The 27429-nt window shown below is 42.2% G+C and overlaps 1 protein-coding gene across 1 annotated transcript in view; it reads right to left on the bottom strand.

Annotated features, from left to right (window-relative positions):
• ccdc3a (coiled-coil domain containing 3a) overlaps positions 1–27429 on the bottom strand; it is a 71061-nt gene that overhangs the window by 41827 nt on the left and 1805 nt on the right. The window contains exon 2 of the mRNA XM_060843086.1: positions 22005–22182. Coding sequence (XP_060699069.1) covers positions 22005–22182 — 178 coding nt within the window. The remainder of the gene's footprint in view (positions 1–22004; positions 22183–27429) is intronic.

The raw sequence follows: 27429 nt of genomic DNA, 5'->3' as shown, positions 1-27429 counted from the left end.
ACTAGTTTAAATCCTCCCGAGCAAATCTAGCAAATGATGCTGCCTTCCTGAATGATTTGGAAGATATAATGTTCTTATTAGTGGTATCCAACCATCAGGCACCATGGGTGGCACGGTGGCTCAGTGTTTAGCACTGGGGACTTGGGTTCAATTCCCACCTGTTTTGAGTTTGCACATTCTCCCCGTGTCTGTGTGGGTTTCCTCTGGGAACTCCAGTTTCCTCCCACCATCCAAAGATGTGCAGGTCAGGTGGATTGGCCAGGCTAAATTGCCCATAATGTTTGGTGTACTAGCTGAAGGGAAATGGGTCTGGGTAGGTTGCTCTTCGGAGATCGGTGTGGATTTGTTGGGCAGAAGGGCCTGTTTCCACATTGTAGGGAATCTACTTAACATTTCAATAGAACAAAAGTCATCTCAAGTATGCCATGAAATTCTACTCCTAAGAGTAAATATCACAGTGTCTACTCAAACACAGCTGGCTCTTCGGCTGCAGTGCTCTGCTTGACATTGCCAGGAGGCATCGCTACCTCCAGCTAGGCCAGTTGAATGTCTGACTGAATTCACAAACTCTGTACAAACTGGATCAAGCCTGCTCCCTATATTCAGATTCACATGTCCTTCCCTCCAGTTCATTCACTTCATCAGCATTTCACCAACTGGCTTCCTTTCTGAAATGCTGGCAAGAACTGCTGGAAAACTGCGAACATTTATCCTCAACGGAACAGAATGTCAGATCCCACAGAGCTTCTATTTCTGGGCAGAGTTGCAATTATTGCCAAATTTCAGAAATTCCCCACCAGCCTCATGCAATATGCTTTTTGACAATAAATGGTAATATTGTTATGATATTGGTATTATCTTAATGTCATTTGGTATTCCAAATTATCTAGCTTTACCGCAAGCCTACTTAGTGGTAATGCAATAGCTTTCAAAATCAGGTGGTCTACAGCAGAGGCTCTGGACTATATTCATTGAAAAAGCCCTTTCAGATATGCGCTCTAAACAGTATTAAAGTTTAATATTCTAACCCCTTTAATGTCCAGTCACGGACAGCACACTGATTAAAATGCACGTGTACAATTTAAACAATGGATTAATATAACTACTCGCCATCAGTTTGACAGATGAGATAGTTTGAGTGAAGGTGCAAGTACTTTCTGAGTGACAGTGTGAGTTGTCAGTTGCTTTCTACACAAAGGTATTGTTCTAGTGAATGCTGAAAATTCATTCAGATAAACTGCAAAGGGGGGATGCAGAATTAATGTGACCAGAATGTTAATCCAGACATCTGGTTTAACAACATGGGGTCATGGGTTCAAATTCTAGCTTGGAATCTGGGTGTGCATGTCCTCAGATCACTGAAGGTGGCAGCACAGGTAGATAAGGTAGTCAAAAAAAGCTTATGGCATGCTTGCCTTCATTGCTAGTGGCATTGAGTATAAGAATAGGCAAGTAATGTTGCAGCTTTATAGTTGGGTTACACTTGGAATATTGTGTACGGTTGTGGATGCTTTGGAGAAGGTACAGAAAAGGTTTACCAGGTTGTTGCCTGGGATGGGGGATTTTCGCGATGTCGAAATGTTGGATAGACTGGGTTTGTTTTCACTGGAACGCAGGAGGTTGATGGGCGACCTGATGGAAGTTTATAAGATTGTGAATGGCCTGGAGAGAGTGGGAAGTATGAGGCTTTTTCCCAGGGAGCAGGGGTCAATTACTAGGGTCCACAGGTTCAAGGTGCAAGGGGGGAAGCTTAAAAGAAGCATGAGAATACATCTAATCATCAAACACACAAAAAATAGGATTGTTTGCACAGTTGCTTTAAATTTATTTTTCCACAATGTACTAACATTTTTGATTAAAATGTTTCACATTTGAATGCTTGATTAGTTGAGTTGCATTTCAGAATTAAGTTGGGATTGATGCACATTTAATAAAAATCTTACAAAGGGACTGGATCCACGGATACACGCTGCTGATGATAGCGAAGCAAGATTTTCTCAATTAAATGAGTATTTTCAAAAATGATTTGAACTTCTCCCGAAAAGACTCCTACAAAAGTCCAAGGGCGGAATTTTACAGAGTAGGTTGCTGACAGAATGGGGGTTGAATTAAATGTAATGGATTCGACAGGAATGATTACAACTTGGTAACAGGCTTGGTTAAGAATGTGCATGTGTCTAAATCTGGCTTTCAGACCAGGTCGATGTACCAGCATCAGAAAGTGGGCTGAGAATTACAAGAAAGTGCACCTATGTACATGCACTGGTGATGATTTTTCAAATATTTCCATCATGTTCACTCGCACATCAACTAAATTTGAATTATGCATCACCTTACGCTTTAAACCAATACTGCTCCCTGTACTTTGAGGACCCAGCTTGGAGGATCAGGTTGTGGCTGTTTGCACAGACACTGTCCCTGAGTCTGTTTGCTCCCTTATTACTAAGTAAGGCTTTTCAACTCCACATGAGCTATAGCCCTGCTTCATTTACATATATAGAGAGTAGGTTACCATAGACAGCTCTCTAGTTTAATGCTCAAGACTTCCCTCTTCACATACTCACTCTAGACATTTCTCTTCATGATGTAACACATCGTCTAACATCAGACATACATGAATCTCATTATACCACTAATAAAATTAAAATCATTGTTGCAGGAAATAATTCTAATAGCCTTCCTGGCTAAACAGCTGAAGGATGAGACCTCCTTGTCGCCTTCTGATAGTAAAGTCTCAATTCTCTTTCCACCATCACCTCCACCCTACCCCTGGGTATAACAGATCGCTGAATGCCCATAGGTGTGACTGTGTGATCAAAGCTAATTAACCATGGGCAATTTTCATATAAAGCTTTTCACTTACTTATACAGTACAGGTAAATGTACTTGGCTTGTACAATTACTCACTAACATCTCCCACCACTGAGTAACCAAGCAAAAAAAGCAACACAATGCCCTCAAAACAATCATTCTACTTTTTAATCATACTATTTCATCAGTTATTATCGAAGACAGTTAAAATACATGTGCATACACTGTGCAAATAGGAGTATTCAGATCACAGTCGACTCAGTTAGGAACAGAAGGGAAGCCATTCAGCCCTTTCAATCCTCTTCCATATCCAATATGATGATGGTTAGTCGACCCTCTTATTTTTGTCCCATATCCTATCATTTCCTTGACCAAGTAAAACCTTTCAACCTCAGATTCAAAATATACAATTAGTATCAACTGCCATTTGTGGATGAGAGTTTCAAACTCCTACCACTCTTTGTGTGATAAAGTGTTTCCAGATTTCACTTGTGAAATTTCTGGCTCTAATTTTTAGATTTTGTTCCTTATTTCTCGGTTCCCAATTTGGAAGAATTTTTTTCCCAGCCTACCACAAACGTTAAGCTTAATATCTTGAAAACTTTGATCAAATCCACCTTTAATCTTCCAAGTGCAAGGATACAGAACCCTAGTTTGTTAAGGCCCTCTTCATGATGTAACCCAGAGTCTAGCCATCATTCTGATAAATCAACACTCCCCATTCCATCAAGACCAATATGTTCATTGCAAGTTATGGTGCCTGTGACTACACATGGTACACCAGGTGTGGTTTATTGAGGACTTTATATAGCTGTGAAATTGCTTCTACCCCTGTTTATTTGATTCCTCTGTAATGGAGTGTCATATGTGATGATCAGAAATTAAGTCAGTCATATCTGGATCCTCAGTTCAAATAGGTCATCCAGTATATGTGCTTAATATCTAAAGAAGTAAAGAAACAAAAAAGAAGACATAAATGAAAACCTCTATCATCTCCTTTTCTATTCTTCTTGAAATATTAACCATACATGCTTGATGATCTAATCTTTTTTTTTCAACCTAATGCATTGGACAACATTCCACAAGAATCTTCAATCACCCTGAATCTTTACCTTCCCCTAAGAACTGAAGATGCTTTTAGAAATGTAGAAAATACAAACAGGAGTAGGCCATTCAGCCCTTCCAGCCTGCTCCACCATTCAATATGATCATGGGTGATCATCTAACTCAGTCCCCTGTTTGTGCCTTCTCTCTCGTACCCATTAGCCCTAAGAACTATATTGAACTCCTTCTTGAAAACATGCAATGTTTTGGCCTTAATCACTGTCTGTGGCCGAGAATTTCACAGTACACCACTCTCTGGATGAAGAGATTTCTCCTCATCTCAGTCCAAAATGACCACCCACTTATCCTTAGTCTGTGATGCCTGGTTCAGGACTCTCCAGTGATTGGAACCGCCATTACATTTACCCTGACTAGTCTTGTTAGAATGTTATGGGGTTCTGTGTGTCATAGAGTCATACAGTATGAAAACAGACCTTTCAGTCCATCTGATTCTCTGCCAAGCTCTTGTCTGCCTTGGCTGTTTGACTTGCACCCCTTATCTACTGTACCAGATCCATCTAATTCTTCAAAACTCCAGAGTTTTCTCATTTGTTGTGCCACAGTGCTGCCAGACAAACATTTCGTCACTTGCATTTGTTCAGAGTACACCCTGCTGAGATCTTTAGCAGATTCAGGATCTGCTGTCTGTGTCATTTTGCCATTCACCCATAACCCCTGCGCTCGGTGAACCACAATCGCTCATAGATAAAAGCAGTGTATGGATTATAAAATTCTCAAGCTTGTTTTTAAATCCGTCCATGAGCATGCCCCTCCCTATCTCTAATGTCCTTCATCCCACAAACCTCATAACTTTCCTCTAATTCTATCCATCTCCAAGTTCTACTATTGGTGGCCAAGCTTATAGCCACCAACAGCCTCTCAGTGTACTGTTGGGATTCTCTTCCATCACCTCTCTGTGCGTTCTCTCTTTCTTCTCTAAGACATTCCTGAAACGCAATGTCTTTGACCAAGTTTCAGACTCCCACACTGATTTCTCTTTATGTGGCTTCTGTGAAGAATCTTGGGCTATCTTAACCACATTCAACTCTACAAATACAAATTATTATTATTGCTGCCCAATATTGTATTTACGTTTCAGCATTGGACTTCCATCAGTGGACTTTTAAAAAAAAAATCACTCCTCGACTGGTCCCAGCATTTATTTCCCGTCCCTAGTTAACCCCTTGAGAAGGTGGGGGGTGAGCTGCCTTCTTGAACCGCTGCAGTCAGTGTGGTGTGGGTTGACCCACAATGCCCTTCGGGAGGGAATTCCAGGATTTTGACTCAGCGACAGTGAAGGAACGTCGATATATTTCCAAGTCAGGATGGTGAGAGGTTTGGAGGTGAACTTGCAGGGGGTGGTGTTCCCATGTACCTACCTGCCTGCCCTTGTCCTACTGGATCGAAGTGGTCATTGGTTTAGAGGTGATAGATATAATTGGAAGGCTACTAGGTAGTAAAGTAGCAGTTTACAGCTTCTAATTATTTTAAAATATGTACTCCTTCACTTCACACTATTCATCCACACATCTATTAAGACAATAGTACCAGAACATATAAAAAAACTTCACAAATAGCCAGACACAATTTTGTAATATACATATCATAAGAATGGCAGTGGACAAAGTATCTACAAAAACATCCAACAAAACATAATCCAACCAACTCACCTTCAACACTGCTGTAAAGAGGGTCAGAACCAAACTAGGACAAGGTAACTATCTAGTTCAGAGTATAATTACATGCTGTCTTCTTAATTTCCTCTTGGAAGTATGACCCATATGATCACACACCATGAAAGTTGAACATTGCTGAGAAAAAGTTTGAATTTTACTTTTTGGTATTACATAAGGATCCAGATCTGAAGCCACTTTAGGAAAATACTACGGGCACTATCTTTGCAAAAGGGAGCTGTGGAAAAACACAGAGAAAGACCAGCTTTTCCTTACTGCCTTCTCTATCTCAGAGTCAAAGAGAGTCATAGAGATGTACAGCATGGAAACAGACCCTTCCGTCCAATGCGTCCATGCCAGCCTGATATCCCAAACTAATCTAGTCCCATTTACCAGCACTTGGCCATATCCCTCCAAACCCTTCCTATTCATGTACTCATCCAGATGCCTTTTAAATGTTGTAATTGTACCAGCCTCCACCACTTCCTCTGGCAGCTCATTTCATACAAGTACCACCCTCTGCGTGAAAAAGTTGCCCCTTAGGTCTCTTTTATATCTTTCCCCTCTCACCCTAAACCTATGCCCTCTAATTCTGGACTCCCCCACCTCAGGGAAAAGACCTTGCCTATTTACCCTATCCATGCCCCTCATGATTTTATAAACCTCTATAAGGTCATCCCTCAGCCTCCAACACTCCAGGGAAAACAGCCCCAGCCTGTTCAACCTCTCCCTGCAGCTCAAGTCCTTCAACCCGGCATTATCCTTGTAAATCTTTTCTGAAACCTTTCAAGTTTCACAATATCTTTCCGAGTAATAAACTTGCAACCTGGACAAGATACTCAAACCTGAACTGTGAGGAATCACTTAAAATGTAATGATTTCAAGGAGCTATCAACCTGCACTCCAAGGTCTCTTTGTTCAGCAACACTCCCTCGGACCTTACCATTAAGTGTATAAGTCCTGCTAAGATTTGCTTTCCCAAAATGCAGCACCTCGCATTTATCTAAATTAAACTCCATCTGCCACTTCTCAGCCCATTGATCTAAATCCCATTATTACCTGAGGTAACCTTCTTCACTGTCCACTACACCTCCAATTTTGGTGTCATCTGCAAATTTACTAACTATACTTTTTAAGCTCATATCCAAGACATTTATATAAATGATGAAATGTAGTGGACCCAGCACTGATCCTTGTGGCACTCCACTGGTCACAGGCCTCCAGTCTGAAAAACAACCCTCCATCACCACTCTCTGTCTTCTATCTTTGATCCAGTTCTGTATCCAAATGGCTAGTTCTCCCATGAGATCTAACCTACTCAAATGCCTTACTGAAATCCATATAGATCATGTCCACTGTTCTGCCTGCAAGCAAATGGAAGACAAATCCTTTTAATACTCATGGAGTTAGGGATTAACAATGAAGGCTACATTAACAGCAAGAAAACTCAAGCAGCAACAAGGAAAAGCTCATAAGGTCTTTTTGTCCAATTGCCGTCCTGCCCTCTTCGGGACAATCAGTAAAGATCTGTGGGAAACAAACTGGAATCTTTTGAAATGTGGATGCTGAGGCATCTGTTTAAAATTTGCCTAAGAAGAAGAGGTGTTTGAGATTGCAACGGCAACAATGAGCTCTAAAAAGTGGCAGCAAGAACAGAAAATGTCAGTATTTCCATCGTTTGATCAGAGTTGAGAAGCTACAGAGATCCATTTTGGAGAGCAAAGTAGAGGGCAGCGGGAGGTGGAGCTGGTCCTGATGTAGTTGGATGACAGATATCACAGGGCAGTTGTAGAAACGAGCAGGATATCATCATCTGGAGGCTTGTATATGACCCTGAGTTGACATCAAAGGTGGAGATTCTGGACTTTAATGGGAGGGTTAAGTAAAGGTTTCCCTTGTACAGGGAGGGTCCTGCTGAGAAAAGCTGTCAGCTGAGCTGTAAAGAAAAATACTGACAGAAGCCAAACCTGATCATCTCATGTCTGCAGTAAACCTCTCTCTCTCTCATATAATCACCAACAATTACTGTGCTTTACAGTCAGAGTAATAAACTTGCAATCTGGACAAGATACTCAAACCTGAACTGTGAGGAATCACTTAAAATGTAATCAGGTTCCTTACAGTAAGTCAACCAGAATTGTAGTTGTTAAATAAAAAAAAGTTATTGAAAAAGTTGTTAATTAAGATATCACAACTTAAAATACAAGTACAGGTCGTTCTCCTATAATGTGATGGTTGTGTTCTTGTGCGACCCCACGTTATAGAAAAATCACTTTTTAGAAACAGCACTTAAAGTGATAGCGCTGTAATCAGTTACAGCCAATTCACATTTTAGAAACTGCAACCCCAATTCATCAACTGTGTTACAGTGCGTTGACGAAACGCGCGCTATAGCAGCATGACCTGTGGGTGAGAGAATGAAAAGTTTGGGCAATTTTCAAAACATATTTAACTCTGCTGTCTGGTCACTTTACTAGTGGTGCTCAGAGTTCCATATCCATCAAACTTTTTCGGCTGTGGCTTAGTTTGGTCCAGAATATAATGTATTTAGAGAGAGGTAAAAGAACATCTGCAGGAACAAACAACATTTGATATGTCACATTAATTTGCACAGTCACAGTGCCTCTACAGCTTCTGCTGACTGCTGTACATGACTAGCCCATTTTGTAGCTAAGCTCTGTCCATGATGGTGTAATCCTGCAACCATTTCCATGTCTTTTTAGTTTGCAAGACCCTTATCTACTTAAGAGGTTCTGAGGATGTCAAAATTCTGAAAAGGAACATAATATTATAATATGGGATTTAATTAAAAGTTTATTGATCAAAGTCCAAATAAAATAACCATATTCTCTCATTGTGCCACTAATATTTACATATTCTAAAACAAACAGAAGTTGTTATTTAACTTGGACGATGTAACTCAAATCAGTTCACAGCATTAGATTAAATGAATTGTTCTAACTTGTCTTAATTTCCCCTCCTTGCTCTTAGCTCCTATTTTCTGTTATCACACCTCCTGGTTGTTTAATGAGGCTTGAAGAACATGCAACGATGATGGTACCTCAGTTCCACATATGGAAAGAATATTTCCTCCGCATGGTGTAAAATTAAAGTTACACTCTGGGTTCAAAAACCTCTTGAAATCACATGAGACATGTCAGAAGAGTGGGGGCCCGACAACTCAACAACACAAATACCATTTAACTAAACCCATGCTCCTCGAACATTCCTCAGGCTAAATCAGAAAAACATAAAGCTCTCCAATTTTAAGAGGATGCGATCATCAATACCAAATTAGTATGTGCAGAGGCAAATATTATTCAAGGTTTTTACATATTCAAATCCTAATATAAAAGATTGAGAGGAATACAGAGAGAGAGGGGGGAGTGAAACACAGATAAAATTATGAAAAACCCATAATATAAACAACTATAAAAATTGCTGGAAAAACTCAGCAGGTCTGGCAGCATTTGTGGACAGAGACGAACAGTTAACATTTCAGATTGGTATCACCCTGCTTTGAAGAAGAATCATTCTGGACTACAATTATTAACTGTTTCTCTCTCCACAGATGCTGCCAGACCTGCTGAGTTTCTCCACCACTTTCTGATTGTGCTTCAGATTTCCAGCAGCCACAGTATTTTGTTTTGATTTAACCCAATTATAGAGGCAGAATGCAGCATTCGGCTCCAAAATAGAATCAGGAACAGGCAAGAAAAGGAAGCTTTTAAAATAAAAGGTGGAAGTATTGAAAACACTGGAAAGCAATATACATAATGTTACAATAATCTTACATATGGGCCATTGATATGCACCTTCTATCCTCTGATCAAAACATCTAAGACCATCATGGTCAAATACTGACCCAAGATGGCTGTCATGATCACCTGACGACAAATTGAAGCCTTAGGAAACCAGAGTGAATATACAAAGCCTGTCAGTACTGAATTACCATTTCACCCAAAGACAGTGAAACCAAACTGAGTCAGCTTCAAGACATTTGCATTTCCTGATTAATTTGAACATGCAGGGTAAGTGCTTTTGGAAGGTTACCTGTGGAACATTTAGCTTGGAAAAACAATGAAGGCAGACTCAGGAACATACAAATGGATATTTATCAACAGCAACTTTGAGTAACAAAGAGAGAAAAATATGAACTGGTAACAGCAAGGGCACTAAAAGCTTCTCTTTTCCAGTCTCTCGATTTAGAAGTCAGTGCCCAATGTAAAAAGCAACTTAGGACAACATCCATTCACTAAGAACTTAAGATGTACAAACTGGCTTCAGGATTAAAATCTAACTTTTCAAAGGCTCCATGTGTATTTGTTTTGAGAACTGGTTTCCAGCATCTGCAGTCATTGTTTTTACCTTGTTTTCAGAACTGATGAGTCTCTTCTTATTGCCTGTACCAAACATCTTTTTAAACATATTACCTGTATTTCAATATGCGTTAAGCTTTTTATGGTCTTTCTGGGGGTTAGTGAGTAATAAAAGTCCCTGTAATTTGGCTACTTCATCTTAAACTGGTTAATCGTGTTTTAGTTGAAGTATGATAGTTATGTGCTTAAGAAAAAATAAAAGTATTTGTTTAAATCAGCTGAGGAGGTGCCTTTTTAAAAATCATTTATTCAATCACTTGTGGGATCTGGGTGTCACTGGCTGGGCCCAGCATTTATTGCCCGTCCCTAGTTGCCCCTTGAGAAGGTGGGAGTGACCTGCCTTCTTGACCATGTGCTGTAGGTTGACCCACAACGCCCTTCAGGAGGGAATTCCAGGACATTGACTCAGCAACAGTGAAGGAGCAGTGATATATTTCCAAGTCCAGAATGGTAAGTGGCTTGGAGGAGAACTTGCAGGGGGTGGTGTTCCCATGTATCTGCTACCCTGTCCTTCAAGATGGAAATGATCGTGGGTTTGGAAGGTGCTGCCTGAGGATTTTTTGGTGAATTTCTGCAGTGCATCTCATAGAGAGTACACTGTGAAATGAGGGATAACGTTTAAAATGGGAGAAGCTGATGACCTGTCTTCATCTTGTTGTAACAATAGCATATGGCAATGTAAGAGTGATTCACACATAGGACTGCAAAGGCTGCAAATGGATTAGTAACGTCGTGTCATTGATCTCGAGTAATATGAAAAGTTGTGGGAAAAGATCTGCCATCCTGCCTACCCATAGTAGGCCCACACAGAACATAGGAAAGCAAACTTAGCCAAACTATACCAGAAACACCCAGAATGCCTCAGCAGGGACCAAACCAGACAGCACTTGCAGACAAGGGAATACACTTCCCAAAACCCACTAACAATACCAGATCATTATAGCAGTCCCGAAGCCCCGAGGGCAGTCTCATAACACAGCAATACCAAAGCCACACAAAGGACAGGTCAGACAGAGAGGCACCACCAAGGACCTCACTCCCAGAACAAGACAATGGAAGCACCTTATTGTTTCAAAAGAGACATTCTCACCCACCAGCAAAGAAGACTGGAATCTCTTGACCCATTGACACTGTTAGGATGTTGCATTGTATCGAGAATGAGGACATTCATCTGATAACTGGTTTCCAATTATCATCATTGTAAGTAGATTACTCAATTTCCAAATACATTGTATCTTTCCCCATTTTAATTAACCTTGTTGTACAAGATTCTTCTAAAACCTGGCTTCGTCCTCACCTCGAGGAAAAGAAATCTCAGCTACCTGGATAAACTGTCTGTGCTGTTTCTGCTTCGTCTTCCATGATATGGCCGTACTAATAAACTGTTTGTCAATTTCACTTTGAAGTGCGTTTTGTGATCTCTAATTTATTGGGCTAATTTCTCCAACAGTTTCTCCGACAAAAGTGCAAGTTGGAAACCCACTTGCCACTTTTGTCTTCCTCTTATTTGCACATCACACAGGAAAAGTTTCAAGAGGGCTTTGTGGCAGGTATGAGGCAACACAAGGGCAGAGGTAAAGGTCAGCCAACAGGACACTGAGTAGCAATGGTTAGATTTTCTCTTGGTGGAGATGGTCCTTGTCTCGTCCTGGTGTGGTGCAAGTGTTACTTGCCACTTGTCAGCCTAAGCCTGGATAATGTCCAGATCTTGCTACATTTGGATATGGATTGCTTCAGTATCTGAGGATGGGGCTGAACATTTTTGTCTATGATTGCACATTCCCCCCTTCTGACCTTATGATGGAGGGGAGGTCATAATCCAACTGTGAGGGCAATCAAAGCCTCAGCTTAACATCTGAAGGATGGGACTTCAGACAGTGCAGCACTCCCTCAGTACCGCACTGGAGAGTCGGCCTTAATAACAGCTCAAGTTATTGCCTCACAGGAAACCGTTGGAAATGGAATCCCAGCTGATACTTAAAGAGGGTGCACATGGTGAGTAAGGAGAGCAAACACGGAGTAAATGAGAAAAGATTTGACTCAATATTGTAGACTGAGAGGTAATGATTCCAAAAGTGTTCATTCTGAAAACAGAGTTGAGAGCTAACCAATCTGATGACATCTAAGGACTTGGCTGGAGAAAAGGCCAAAGAGCTCTGGACATCAAAGGAGAAAATCTCCCATGTAGATCACCTCAATCTTAGAAACAACAGGGCAACAATATTATCTTGTACCTGATTGCTTTCATGTAATAAATTATGCCAAGCTTAAAATAAGAACCTCTTCTCATTGGAGCATCAAATGGGTTTCCTCTAACACACTAGAACAGGCAAACCCTGTAGATTCCAAACTAAAAGGAGCATGGTGGTAGCAATTCTACCTGATGGTGACTAAGGGTCCAATTCACTCAACGCAACATGGTGCCAACTGAAGCAGCACCATTACATTATGTTCATTGAAATGTTTTAGGCACAAATCCGAGACATAATCAGACTGAGGCCTGATTGGCTAGCAGGATTTCAGTAGAAGGAATTACAAACTGGCAGCCTTGTCAGAAACTCCCACATGATCCATCCTCCTTATCTTTCCATCATTTTTTGGCAGATTGATCAGGAAGTTAGCCCCTTTTGGTATAATGATATTGTTAACACATTTATAAAATTATACTTGACACTCAATACACAAAATGAAATTTCTGTCCCTGGGATTTGCTGGTTATTCCATTGATATATGAGAGTAACAGGTGATTACAGAAGCACAATTGATGGACAATGTTTTCACTGAGAGCAACTAATGAATGTGGGTGAACTCACTATGGCTGAATTATTGGGCAGCACGGTGGCACAGTGGTTAGCACTGCTGCCTCACAGCGCTGGAGACCCGGGTTCAATTCCCGACTCAGGCGACTGACTGTGTGGAGTTTGCACGTTCTCCCTGTGTCAGCGTGGGTTTCCTCCGGGTGCTCCGGTTTCCTCCCACAGTCCAAAGATGTGCGGGTCAGGTGAATTGACCATGCTAAATTGCCCATAGTGTTAGGTAAGGGGTAAATGTAGGGGTATGGGTGGGTTTCGCTTCGGCGGGTCGGTGTGGACTTGTTGGGCCGAAGGGCCTGTTTCCACACTGTAAATCTAAACTAAAATCTAAACTATTTAAATACAAGCTTCAATCTATACTGTGAGGGAAACTTATACTCATTTTATAAAATAGAATCAAATCATTAAAATAGTGTTGAGTTCTAAAACAAATATTGAAGCCAATGAGCTTCATTGAGTATAAAGGTAAAGGGAACATCACCATAGCCATCCCAGACCATAGAGCTGCTCCCTCATTAAGGAGAGATGATTGGAATTGGTTTAACATGGTGGCCACATCTCTCAGGCGAGAGGAAAGGTTGAGAATGAGAGCCCTTCCTAGTAACCCTGATGCAGGAACTGAACCCACACTATCAGCATCACAAACCAGTCTCTCAGCCAACTGTTCCCCTGGGGAAAAGCATCACATTTCTGCTGATTAAGGCTTAATGAGGGTAAAGATCAACTAGGGGAAAGCGAGGACTACAGATGGTGGAGATCAGAGTTGAGAGGGTGGTGCTGGGAAAGCACAGCCGGTCAGGCAGCATCTGAGGAGCAGGAGGATTGACGTTTCAAACATAAGGTAAAGCCATGTGAGAATATTAAACACAAGAAGATTTCAAAATGTATCTCCCCATTGACTTTACTTTTCAATTTTCCATCAGGTTCTCTTTTCCTTCAGTCATGATCGAAGCTGCTTCTCCAAGCCAAGGGAAAATTAATATTTAGGAGGAGTCTGTCATCAAAGAGTTGCAGCGGAGTTCATTGCCAAGGCACAGATGTGAAAGGATAGATGTTTAAAAGTTTGACCAGACAGATAAAGTACATTTGTTAAACCTCAGCTGGAGAGTCATACACATGATTGCAAGGATAGGAACTCATTGGAGAGAGAGCACAGAAGCAACTCACACAAATGGCTCAAGGAATTAAGAACATCAGTTATGAGATTAGATTGAAGAAGACACTGGGAGAATGTGTGCACTCCACACAGACAGTCCCCCAAGGCTGGAATCAAACCCGGGTCCATGGTGCAGTGAGGCAGCAGTGTTAACCACTGAGCCACCATAACAACTCACCGTGTCCCACGTGACTTAACCTTCTGGATAAGCCTGCCAAACAGAACCTTGTCAAATACTTTAGTAAAGTCCATATCGACAACATCCACTTCCCGATCCTCAGCAATCATCTTCCTCACTTCTGCAAAAAAACTCAACCAAGTTTATAAGACAAGAACTCTCCCAAATAAAGCTGTGCTGACTATCCCAAATAAGCATTATGATGTTGTATTAGATATCATATTAATTTTAATTTGAAAGATCTGACATGTAGATGTTTCCTCATGAGTTGTTATTTTATAATCATTCTGCTTGATGCTTTAACTTATGCACAAATCAACTGGTGAACAAAGTTAAAAATCACACAGCATCAGGTTTAACTGGAAGCACACTAGCTTTCAGAGCACTGTTCCTTCAAGACAATCACCTGATGAAGGAGCATCGCTCCGAAAACTAGTGCTTCCAATTAAACCTATTGGACTATAACCTGGTGCTGCGTGATTTTTAACTTTGTTCACCCCAGTCCAACACCAGCATCTCCAAATCACAACTGGAGAACGGACCTGAGAACAGAGCCAAATTGTAGCCCAGGGACTGCCTGTCTCCTTATTTATTCAAAGGTCACAGAATCCCCAACTGTTTAAAACCTTTTACCCTCTTCAAAGATTAGAGTATATCTGTTAATCTCTTCAGTGATATTCGTTCTGTTTGATCTTACAGGATTAGTTACAGGCACTGTTAATAAAGCACAGTTTAAAGGGTGTCTGTGTTCTCTTTCTCTGCCTGCAAACAAAAATATTTGGTTTCTAAACATCCTGATGTGTTGATCTCTTGCAGAGCCCTAGTACCATCATGTCACTTGCAGCAATGTGTTGTCGGGACAGGAATAGGCTGTTGTCAAGTACTCTGGGTCTTATCAGTTCGGTGGGTGTTAGTTTGATGACACTGTCATTTGAGAAATGGTCTGAGCACTTACAAACCATGTGAAAGCTTAAGTGTTCCCGGAGGGACACATCATATCCTTTAACACATTTTCTAACATTTAATTGTTCTCACTTTATCTTAGTCAATTTGCATACAGTAATATATAAAATTGAAGATTAAAAATTGACATGATATTTAAAAGATGTGACAAAAGTTAAAATTTGGCGAACTGGACTTGAAAGAAAGGCTGGTTTCTTTGGGAATGGAAGAAGTCTGGGGGACGGAAATGCCAATCAGATATTTTGAAAATGGAGAGTCTATGGTTACACAATGTGCAACAGACAACAGGTTAATTGAAACAATAAAACTATTTACAACCTAAAAGTTATTCTTGGTAAATTCAGGCTAATCAGAAATAGATAACATACATGTTAGTTATAGCACTGGTTTTTAGCATCATTAAAAATATTACTTCTTAAAAACTGAAATATTTAAAGCCTTTTACACTGTGCAGTGTCAACAATTGGATTCCAATGTAATTTTGTGATTTTGAAAGACAGGCACTTTATCCAAGATTGAACTATTGCTTCTAGAACAAATAATCCAAACTTACTACCAAGCCAAAGAACAAGATGCATAATGTGTTCTTTTATTAATAAGTTTTCATGAATTAATTTGAAGTAATGAAATCAGATGAAGATGGAAGATTTAGGATAATTAGGTTCCTTAATCATTGTCAAAGTGTTAATCAGTTAGTTGTTTGGCCTGTTTACAGTTTTTCATTTATTAAATCAACTAAAGATTCACTGAAGCAACTCCCAACCCTCTTCAGCATCATCTCCTCAACACGAAACCTCCACCATTAAGAAGGATAAAAGCAGCAGATACATAGGAACGTCACCCCTTGCAAGTTCCCCTGCAAGCCACTCACCATCCTGACTTAGAAATATATCAGGAGAAAGTGAGGACTGCAGATGCTGGAGATCAGAGCTGAAAATGTGTTGCTGGAAAAGCGCAGCAGGTCAGGCAACATCCAGGGAGCAGGAGAATCGATGTTTTGGGCATGATTCCTGAAGAAGGGCTCATGCCCGAAACATCGATTCTCCTGCTCCTTGGATGCTGCCTGACCTTCTCCGCTTTTCCAGCAACACATTTTCAGCTTAAAAATATATCACCATTCCTTCACTGTTACTGGGTCAAATCCCTGAAATTCCCACCCTAAGGGCACACGGAGTACGACAGTTCAAGAAGGCAGCTCGCTACCATTTTCTCAATTCTGGAGGGAATAAATGCTAGCCCATCCAGTGATGCCTACAATCAATAAACATGTATAAAAAAATTAAATGCAATGGATATAAACATTGTCTTGAGTTCCGCCAGTGTCCATTCTGATTCTGTTTTGTCAGACTTACAATGATTTAAAACAAAATGAGGAGATGGTGTAATGGTAATGTCACTGGACTAGCAATCCAAAATCCCAGGCAAACATTCTGGGCATATAGTCTCAACAATGATAGAGATGTACAGCATAGGAACAGACCCTTCGGTCCAACCCGTCCATGCTGACCAGATATCCCAACCCAATCTAGTCCCACCTGCCAACACTTGGCCCATGTCCCTCTAAACCCTTCATATTCATGTACCCATCCAGATATCTCTTACATGTTGCAATTGTACCAGCCCCCACCACTTCCTCTGGCAGCTCATTCCATACACGTACCACCCTCTGTGTGAAAACGTTGCCCCTTAGGTGACTCCAGACCCACACAGTTAGCTGCCCAATTAAGAATGGGCAATAAATGTTCACATCCATAAAAACAATTTTGGAACTTTCCTTGCAATCATTCACGGTGGAAGAACACGCATATGCAGTGATTTTAGCAAGTCACCACATTGTGGCTGATACTGAGGTACATACCTTGGAATGGAGCAAACAATGGAAACATCAAACCTAGTGACACTATTTCTAGGGAGGTCTTGTGGTGCAGTGGGTGACATCCCTCTCTCTGAGCCAGAAGCTCTGGGTTCAAGTCCCATTCCAAGACGTGACAGCTGAGGAGGTTCCGCCCCTAATGAGGCCAGGTTTGGCTGTCAACTTGCAAATCCATCGAAAGCAGATCACTGGCAGGTGGTGAGAATGGGAGAAACTCCTGCTCAGGCAGGGGATGGAAAGAACGTAGAGACTTGAGGCTACAACATAAAACTGAAAGTGTCCATTGGCACAACAACCCAAACCATTTTTTTGTGGGGGGAGGGGGTGAAGCTGCCAGGATGAGGTAGTGTGGGTTAGATTAACACCAACTGAACACTCCCCCTTGAGGTGAATTCAGGGCCCGTACCTTTGCTGTAGCTGTGGTGGAGAATGAAGCATTGTGCATCAGCTCTACCCTTTTTAGATTAGATTAGATTCCCTACAGAATGGAAACAGGCCCTTCAGCCCAAAATGTCCACACTAACCCCCGAAGAGTAAGCCACCCAGACCCATTCTCCTTCCCTGTATTTACCCCTGACTAATGCACCTAACACCACTAACAATTTAGCATGGCCAATTCACACAACCTGCACTTCTTTGGATTGTGACAGGAAACCAGAGCGCCCAGAGGAAACCCACGCAGACACAGGGAGACTGTCCAAACTCCAATTGCCTGAGGCTAGAATCGAACCTAGGTGCCTAGGGCTGTGTGAGGCAGTAGTGCTAACCAGCCTAACCTGTGGGCCGGAAACCGGTAAAGAAATCACACTTATCATAGAGTCAGAGATGTACAGCACGGAAACAGACTCTTCAGTCCAACTCGTCAATGCTGACCAGATATCTTAATCTAGTCCCATTTTTGCCAGCACTTGGCCCATATCCCTCTAAACCCTTCCTATTCATGTACCCATCCAGATGCCTTTTCAATGGTGTGATTGTACCAGCCTCCACCATTTCCTCTGGCAGCTCATTCCATACATACACCACCCTCTGCATGAAAACGTTGCCCCTTAGCTCTCTTTCAAATTTTTCCCTTCACCCTAAACCTATGTCCTCTAGTTCTGTACTTCACCCAACCCAGGAAAAAGACCTTGTCCAATTACCCTCATGATTTTATAAAGCTCTGTAAGGTCACCCCTCAGCTCCACGGAAAACAGCCCCAGCCTATTCTGCCTCTCCCTGAAGCTCAAATGACTCCAACACTGGTAACATCCTTGCAAATCTTTTTCGAACACTTTCAAGTTTCACAACATCCTTCCTATAGGAGGGAGACTAGAATTGCATGCAATATTCCAAAAGTAGTCTAACCAATGTCCTGTACAGCCACAACATGACCTTCCACTTGCTATACTCAATGCTCTAACCATTTAATAGACTTTCCCCCCGTTACAGTGTCTACAATCTACGTTAGATTAGTCATCACTGCCATACTATATCAAGTCATATAGTCATGGTCAGCTGTATCAAGGCTGTGTTCCCTTTTCTCTGTGGCTCTGTTCTTCTATATGTATTATTCTCACAATCAGCATAACATTCTGCCTCAATTTAAAGTTTCTCCCACAAGATGAGATACAGCTGCCACAATATTTACAATAGTTCCTCATCTAAACATCCATACTTTTTTTTGATCATTGACCCAAAAATCCCAGCTATATAACTATAAACATATAACCAGCACTAGGTCATCTTCCGCAAGCAACACCAGACCCCTCTGAACAACCTGGACTTCTGACGTATCATGCTCACAACAGAAAGCTTAGTGAAATTTAAATGAAATTTCTCCGAAACTATAACAATGATGAAACATAAGAAGCATATCATTGGTTGTGAAGCGCTTTGGGATATCTTGCAATTGTGAAAGTTGCAACACAAGTTCTTTCAGTCTTGAGTTTGTCAGAGACACATAGAAAGCAGCCACCCACACCTACTTCAGTTCCTCGGTCCACTGTGCAACCTCTTGTACATGACTACAATTGCACAAAGGGTACCTCTCCTTCCTGCCGATCTTGCTGTAATTTATTCCCCGACACTTCCAACCCTCTTCTGTCAACCTTCCCATACTGCAGTGTAAATGTTACCAACTGGAAAAGAAAGCATAATGGGGAGAAACAGGAAATAGAGAAGAGTAAGAAAAAGGGCAGAAACATGAAAGTAAATTAAAGAGAAAAGAGGCAACAAGGCAGAGAATGAGTAAAGGAAACGGGAAAACAGCACAGTAGGTACTTGTAGAGAAGAGATGCCATCGTTTGTTGAGTGTGGTGGGGAGGAGTATGGGGAGGGGGATTTGCAGGGAGTGGGGAGAGCAGAGAGACTCGCTCTCAATCAATCAATTGCTGTGGCTTAGTGGTCAGCACTGCTGTCTCAGAGCACCGGGGATCCGGGATCGATTCTAGCCTCGGGTGATTGCGTGAAGTTTGCACATTCTCCTCATGTCTGTGTGGGTTTCCTCCCACAAGCCAAAGATGGGCAGGTTAGGTGAAGTGGCCATCTAAATTGCCCATTGTGTTCAAGGATTTGTAAGTTAGGTACATTAGTCAGGGATAAACGTAGAGGAATGAGTCTGGGTGGGTTACTGTTCGGAGGGTCAGGGTGGACTTGTTGATCAAATACTCGATAATGGAGGGAAAGCGTGCTTTGTATAGGAAGAGAAAATTGAAGAAAGGAATGGAAACAGGAGAGAATCTGAGCAAACGTGAGCGTTGCAGATGCTGGAGATTAGAGCGGTGCTGGAAAAGCACAGCAGGTCCGGCAGCATCCAAGAAGCAGGGAAATCGCACTTCAGGCAAAAGCCCTTCATCAGGAACCTGATTCCTGATGAAGGGCCTTTGCCTGAAACATCGATTTTCCTGCTCCTCGGATGCTGTCTGACCTGCTGTGCTTTTCCAGCACCACTCTAATCTTGACAGGAGAGAATCTGTTAAGGCAGAGGTAGAACAGATTTGAGGATAGTGGGTAACTATTGTGAGGAGAGGCAGAGAAGGAAATGGTATTGTGTGAATGAAAGGATTTCAGAGCTGGCAGTGAATAGACTGGCACTATAGTATAGAGCATGAGAAAGGTGAGGAAAGTAACATCCTTACTCTCACACAAACATTTCAATTTTTTGCCTGTTGCAGCATTCCAATGAAGTACGCAATTTCCATTAACACGTTTTATAGCTTTCTAAACTCTCAACTTTAACTACTTTAGAGTGTATTGGAATGAAGCCCAGGTGGATCTCATTGACTATGAGTTTCCTGATCGGCTCAGGTTAACAGCCCCAGTCAGGGAGCCCTAGCTGACAGATCTAAACAGCAGATTCCAAGCCTATTCTCATTCCAGAGACAGGCCCTGACCAGCTAGCTCAGAGCCAATGTACTGGGCATGTGTAACTAAAGGGCAATTCGTGATGGAAAGCAGCCTCTATGCAGTTATATCAAGAGCATGAACACTGTCCTCCATTTCCCCCTCTCACACTGTGTCATTTACATGGGTTTGCTCTCAGTAGAGCTGACTTATTTTCTTCTATTACTACCCCCCATTAACACATATCCTGCACCTATATCACTCTCCTACTACCATTAACACTCCCTTTCTCTTTTCGTCTGGGCATTGTCACCATCTGTTCCACTTGCTCCTCCCCACCTTCTCTATGCCTTTGTCAACAGCATAAAAACCATCACTTTCCAGTCCCCTTCAGTCCTGAAGAATATTATGCCAGACTCAAAACACAACTCTGTTTTTCTCTCTCAACATAGTCATAGAGTCATACAGCACAGAAACAGCCCCTTCGGTCCAACCAGTCCATGCCGAACATAATCCCAAACCAAACCAGTCCCACCTGCCTGCTCCTGGCCCATATCCCTCCAAACCTTTCCTATTCGTGTCTCCATCCAAATGTCTTTTAAACATTGTAATTGTACTCACATCCACCACTTCCTCAGAACGTTCATTCCAGACACAAATCACCCTCTATGTAAAAAAAATTGCCACTCACGACTTTTTAAAAGCTCTCTTCTCTCACCTTAAAAACATACCCCTAGCCTTGAAACTCCCCAATTCTAGGGAGAATACAACTACCATCAACTCTATCTATCTCATTATTTTATTATTCTACAAGATCTCCTCTTAACCTCTTATACTCCAGTGAAAAAAGTCCCAGCCTACCCAGCCTTACTTTATAACTCAAACCTTCCATTCCCAACAACATCCGGGTAAATCTCTTCTGAACCCTCTCCAGCTTAGTAATGTCCTTCCTATAACAGGGTGACCAGAACGGAATACAGTATTCCAGAAGAGGCCTCACCAATGTCCTGTACAACCTCAACCTGATGTCCCAACTCCTATAGTCAAAGGAGTAATGAAGGCAATGTGCCAAACGCCTTTTTAACCACCCTGTCTATACTTGGCACAAACTTCAAAGAATTGCCAAGTTTCTCCAGTGCTTTCTGTTTCATTTCAGACTTCCAGCATCCATGATATTTTGCTTTTGTAACATTAAAATTAATTTGTCTAGTATTCTTGACTATACAAAGCATCCCAAGATCATTTACGAAATATATTCAGAGAAACAGGCGCAGATGTTCAATCACAGTTACAAATTGCAATGGAAGATCTGCCAAACACTTTCAAATTTACATATTAAAAAAACTGTAAGCACAATGGATTCCTGCAATTCTTTGAGGTGGCACAATTTTATTAAACAAGATACAGTAGTCTCTTAAAGTGAATAGAATTACCTTAGCTTAATGTAAGAATCCAGAATAGAATATAGACAAGAATGTCATACTGAAACAATTTATTTTTTATGCTCATAAATGATATCCTATTTCAAACTACTAAAAAGCATTTGACATTCAATCATTTCCATTAAAATATGCAGACATTCATCAGATTTATAGATGGGAACTTTAAAATGAGACAACATGGACGTTTGGCTTTCAAACAATCATAATGATTTCAAAGTGCTATTCTGCTACCAAAGATCCACAGAGCCTTAACGCTCAATAGAGGTGACCAGTAGGTGGCAGCCTTACCCTGTGGTCCTCCTGGGCTTCCCAGTCAGTGGCATAAGTTTGGAGTAAATGTTGCCCTTGTGTGCAATTAGAGAACTGGAATAGACTGGAAAACATCTTCATGTTCTCAGTTGTGTCTGGAAAAATAGCATCCTGAAAATTAACTCCATGGGGAATTATGTTATAATTGTCATCCATCCTGCAAAAAAATTAAAATAGCAAGTTATAAACATAAGCACAATAATTGCAATTAGATCTGCATTAATATTCCAGAGTAGTCAGTTAGCAATATATTCTTCACTCTGTGATTAAATAGTAATGCCACAAAAATAGAAAGATGCAGTTAAGATGATCTTGCATGAAAACAGGGTCTATCAGCTATCAATGTCCTGTTCTGGGGACATTGGTTCGAATCTGACCATAGCATGATAAAGTTTGAATTCAATAAAAATTTGGATTTTATAAAAGGTAGCTGAATGGCAATTGTGTAAACTTCACCATCATCCTATCAGATTAGAGTCGAGAGTGTGGTGCTGGAAAAGCACAGCAGGTCAGGCAGCATTGAGGAGTAGGAAAACCCTTCAAGGGCTTTTACGCGAAGCGTCGATTCTCCTGCTCCTCAGATGCTGCCTGACCGGCTGTGCTTTTCCAGCACCACATTCCTGACCATAATCTCCAGCATGTGCAGTCCTCACTTTCGCCTACCAGCTTATAGACCTGCTCTCTCATTAGACAGACACGATTGGTGTTGGTTTAACCTGAGGGTCACCATGCCTCAGGCGAGGAGAGAGGTTGAGGAGGAGAGTCCTTCCTGGTAACCTCAGCTGCTGTGGGAATTGAACCCACGCTGTTGGCACCACTGCATGGCTAACCAGCCTCTCAGCCAACAAAACAAACCAACGCCTAGTAATCCCTGTCAATTGTTGTTTAAAATCCATCGGGTTCACTAAAGTCGTTCAGGTGAGGAAACTTGCCAACTTCACCTGGTTAGGCCTACATGTGACTTCAGACCCACAGCAAAGTGCCTGCCACTTAACTGCCCTCTGGGTAGTCAGTGGACAATAAGTGCTGGCCAGAATTGTTGAAACAATGTTGACAAATGGCATTGTCCACACTTTATTAATGAACACAAAGTGGGTTGGGGGGGGAGGTGTGGGAAGATGGCCATCAGATATGGACCTGAGGAAGTGCAGCAGATCAGTCCCTGTGCATTGATTCTGGAAGGTAGTGGGATAGATCGATAAGGTGGTTCAGGAATCATATGGGAAAGTTGTCTTTGTTAGTAAAGGCACTGAATACAAAAGCAAGGAAGTCATAATGGAGCTGTCTATAACATTATAGAGGCATAGAGTGTGGAAATAGACCCATTGGTCCAACTGGTCCATGCCAAACAGATATTCTAAATCAATCTAGTCCCATTTGCCAGCACTTGGCCAATGGCAGGTTTCCTCCCACAGTCCAAAGATGTGCGGGTCAGGTGAATTGGCCATGCTAAACTGCCCGTAGTGTTAGGTAAGGGGTAAATGTAGGGGTATTGGGTGGGTTGCACTTCGCTGGGTAGGTGTGGACTTGTTGGGCCGAAAGGCCTGTTTCCACACTGTAAGTAATCTAATCTAATCTGATCAGTCCCTCTAAGCCCTTCCTATTAGTTAGACCACAGCTGGAGTGCTGTGTGCAGTTCTGGTCACCTCCCTATTGGAGGGATGTGATTGCACTGGAAAGGGTGCAGGGGGGGATTCACCATGAGGTTGCCTGGGCCAGAGTGTTTCAGCTCAAAAGAGTGACTACATAGGCTCAGAGAACAGAGAAAGCTGAGGGGATCTGACTGAGGACTACAATGTTCTGAGGGGCACTGACAGGGCAGACATTTCCCCTTAGTGGAGGGGATACAGATTTTAGGTAAGGAGCATGGGGTTAGAGGGGAATTGAGGAAAAATATCTTCACCCAGAAGATAGTGGCTACCTGAAACTCACTGTTTAAAAGTTTGGTAAAGGTAGGAACCTTCGAGACATTTATGAAATATTTAAATCAGTACTTGAAGTGCCATTGCGTAGAAAGCTATGGGCTAAGTGCTGGAAGATGGGTTTAGAATAAATAGGTACTTGATGGCCAGCAAGGAACTGAAGGGCTGAAGGGCCTTTTTGGTGCATAAAATATGTATGAGTTGCAAGATCATGGCCAGTGATTGGAACCTGCAAAACCTAATGTAACAATGATGGGCAGGGTGTTACACAGGAAGTCTGAGCTACTAACATCCATGTGGCTGTCTGGAGCAATGGGCAGTGATGGTAAAAGATCTTTCCGTCAGCCAGCTGACCAGGAATCGCTCCTGCTCTTACCACCCACCATTAGTGTGTGTTGGAAGGATCAGACTGGGCAGGTGGGTGAATGCAATTCCCTTGAGCAGGGAGCCCTGGAGCTGGACTCGAACCTGGAGCTTATACACTCAGGAGGTGGGGGGGGGCACCACTATTGCACCACAAGGCGCCCCCCGAGAATATTTTGACAGCAACTCAGAAATCTAAATAATGATACAATAGTGGGGGGGGGGGGAACATTCTGCTGAAAGGAAGTTAGTGGGCACAAACTGAACCATGCACAACGCTGATTTTATTTCATTTGTGGGATGTAGGTATCCCTGTCTGGGTGAGTATTTATCGACCATCCCTGTCTGGGTGAGTATTTATCGAGCCATCCCTGTCTGGGTGAGTATTTATCGGGCCATCCCTGTCTGGGTGAGTATTTATGGGGTCATCCCTGTCTGGGTGAGTATTTATCAACCATCCCTGTCTGGGTGAGCATTTATGGGGTCATCCCTGTCTGGGTGAGTATTTATCAACCATCCCTGTCTGGGTGAGTATTTATGGGGTCATCCCTGTCTGGGTGAGTATTTATCAACCATCCCTGTCTGGGTGAGTATTTATGGGGTCATCCCTGTCTGGGTGAGTATTTATCAGGCCATCCCTGTCTGGGTGAGTATTTATGGGGCTATCCCTGTCTGGGTGAGTATTTATGGGGTCATCCCTGTCTGGGTGAGTATTTATCAACCATCCCTGTCTGGGTGAGTATTTATGGGGTCATCCCTGTCTGCGTGAGTATTTATCAACCATCCCTGTCTGGGTGAGTATTTATGGGGTCATCCCTGTCTGGGTGAGTATTTATCGGGCCATCCCTGTCTGGGTGAGTATTTATGGGGCCATCCCTGTCTGGGCGAGTATTTATGGGGCCATCCCTGTCTGGGTGAGTATTTATGGGGCCATCCCTGTCTGGGTGAGTATTTATCGGGCCATCCCTGTCTGGGTGAGTATTTATGGGGCCATCCCTGTCTGGGTGAGTATTTATCGGGCCATCCATGTCTGGGCGAGTATTTATGGGGCCATCCCTGTCTGGGTGAGTATTTATGGGGCCATCCCTGTCTGGGTGAGTATTTATCGACCATCCCTGTCTGGATGAGTATTTATGGGGCCATCTCTCAAAACTCTGGAGAACGTGCTGTTTCGCGTAAGGTAGTCCTGAGTAACCCACAGTGCTGTCAGGGTGGGAGCTCCAGGGTTTCATTGAATTGTACAGCATAGAAGAGGCCATTTGGCCCATCGAATCTGTACTCTAAATCTACCGTGGCCCCACGGTATCACATTTGAAGTGTTCATCCAAGAATACTTCCAAAAGCTGAGGTCCTGCCTTTCTCTTCAAAATTATGCCCCTTGTTACTGACTCATCAACCAAGGGAATAGCTTCTTTCTATCCACCTCGGCCATGCCCCTCACAATCATACACACCTCCTTCAGATCACCCTCAACCTTCACTGCTCCAAAGTAAATAACCTGGACTTATCCAGCACATAGCTATTTTCCACAAATTTGTTGCCCAACATACTCTTCTGATTTTATTAAAGTATGATTGTTATGACATCTCAATAATACCCTGTTCATTACTTTACAATTAATAACTGGAGCCCACTCTTCACAGGGAATGAAAATTAAATATTTGAGCTTAATTGTTATGATACTAGACGCCCCTCTGAATTCCAATCCGTCTCTAAGGAGAATTCTCTAAGTTTACTCATGAGGGCCAAACATTTAAGTCACTTGGAAACCCATGGGGTTACCTCAGACACTGAGTGGTTCATTAATATTCTTCAGGAAAGGGGGCTGTGTCTGAACCAGGTCTTGAGTATACAGTCACAAATGGCTGCCTTCACTTAGACATGGTCAAGTCTTAATGGTCTGAAAGCAAGCCAGGAAGAACGATAGGAATAACTATAAGTTAAAAAAATCACAACACCAGATTATAGTCCAACAAGTTTATTTGGAAGCACTAGCTTTCAGAGCGCTGCTCTTTCATCAGGTAGCTGTGAAGCAGGATCATATAGCTATAAATTCTGTGTCTTATGATCCTGCTCCACAATCAGCTGGTGAAGGAGCAGTGCTTCGAAAGCTAGTGCTTCCAAATAAACCTGTTGGACTATAATCTGGTGTGATGAAGGGCTTATGCCCAAAACTTCTGATTTCCTGTTCCTTGGATGCTGCCTGACCTGCTGCGCTTTAACCAGCAACACATTTTCAGCTATAATCTGGTGTTGTGTGATTTTTAACTTTGTCCAACCCAGTCCAACATCAGCTCCTCAACATTATCAAACAGGAGTGTGACAAATTGGGCAGAAGTGAATGAATTTTAGGATGTAATTTGAGTGTGACGATCCACCAATGTAGACAAAATATTTCAGCATTGCTTTTGGCAGTTGATGCTGTCATCCAAAGATCGCTAATGGAATTGAAGTTGGGAATGTTTTCCTTGGAGTGGAGAAGGCAGAGAGGCGATCTGATATCGAAGCATTGGGAGGGGTTGACAGGAGAGTAACCTCAACTGGTGCAGGGATTGAATCCAAATTGTTGGCATCACTCTGCATTGCAAACCAGCCAGACCAAAGTGAGGACTGCAGATGCTGGAAACCAGAGTTTAGATCAGAGTGGTGCTGGAAAAGCACAGCAGGTCAGGCAGCATCTGAGGGGCATGAAAATCGACGGTTCGGGCAAAAGTTGTCCTGCCAACTGAGCTAACTGATCCCCTGGGTTAAATGAAACAGTGGTTTTAAATAGTGTTTACAGCAAGATAACATTACAATGTTTCATTCAGAAAAACTGGGGAGTAAATCAGGAACACAATATTTAGAGAAATGTAGATACAAAATTGTCTGAGGCTTGGAATGCAGACAGTAGGTGAGTGGTTTTCCGACTGGAGAGAATTGTATAATGTAGTTCCCCAGAGCTCAGTACTAAGACTGCTGGAGTTACTATTTTGGATCTACATTAAGTGCCCGGGACTTCCCTACACAGGCAGGATTGCAAAGTTTAAAAAGGTACAAAACTTCCAAAACCTAAGTGACAGAAGATAATGAGAGATTTCAGGAGGACTAAATTGGTGAAATGGGCAGACGTATTTTAA

This window comes from Hemiscyllium ocellatum, chromosome 23 (genome assembly GCF_020745735.1).
Source record: "Hemiscyllium ocellatum isolate sHemOce1 chromosome 23, sHemOce1.pat.X.cur, whole genome shotgun sequence".
Classification (NCBI taxonomy): Eukaryota; Metazoa; Chordata; class Chondrichthyes; order Orectolobiformes; family Hemiscylliidae; genus Hemiscyllium; species Hemiscyllium ocellatum.
Note: the sequence above shows the minus strand (reverse complement) of the source record. Positions and strands in the feature narration are given on the sequence as shown.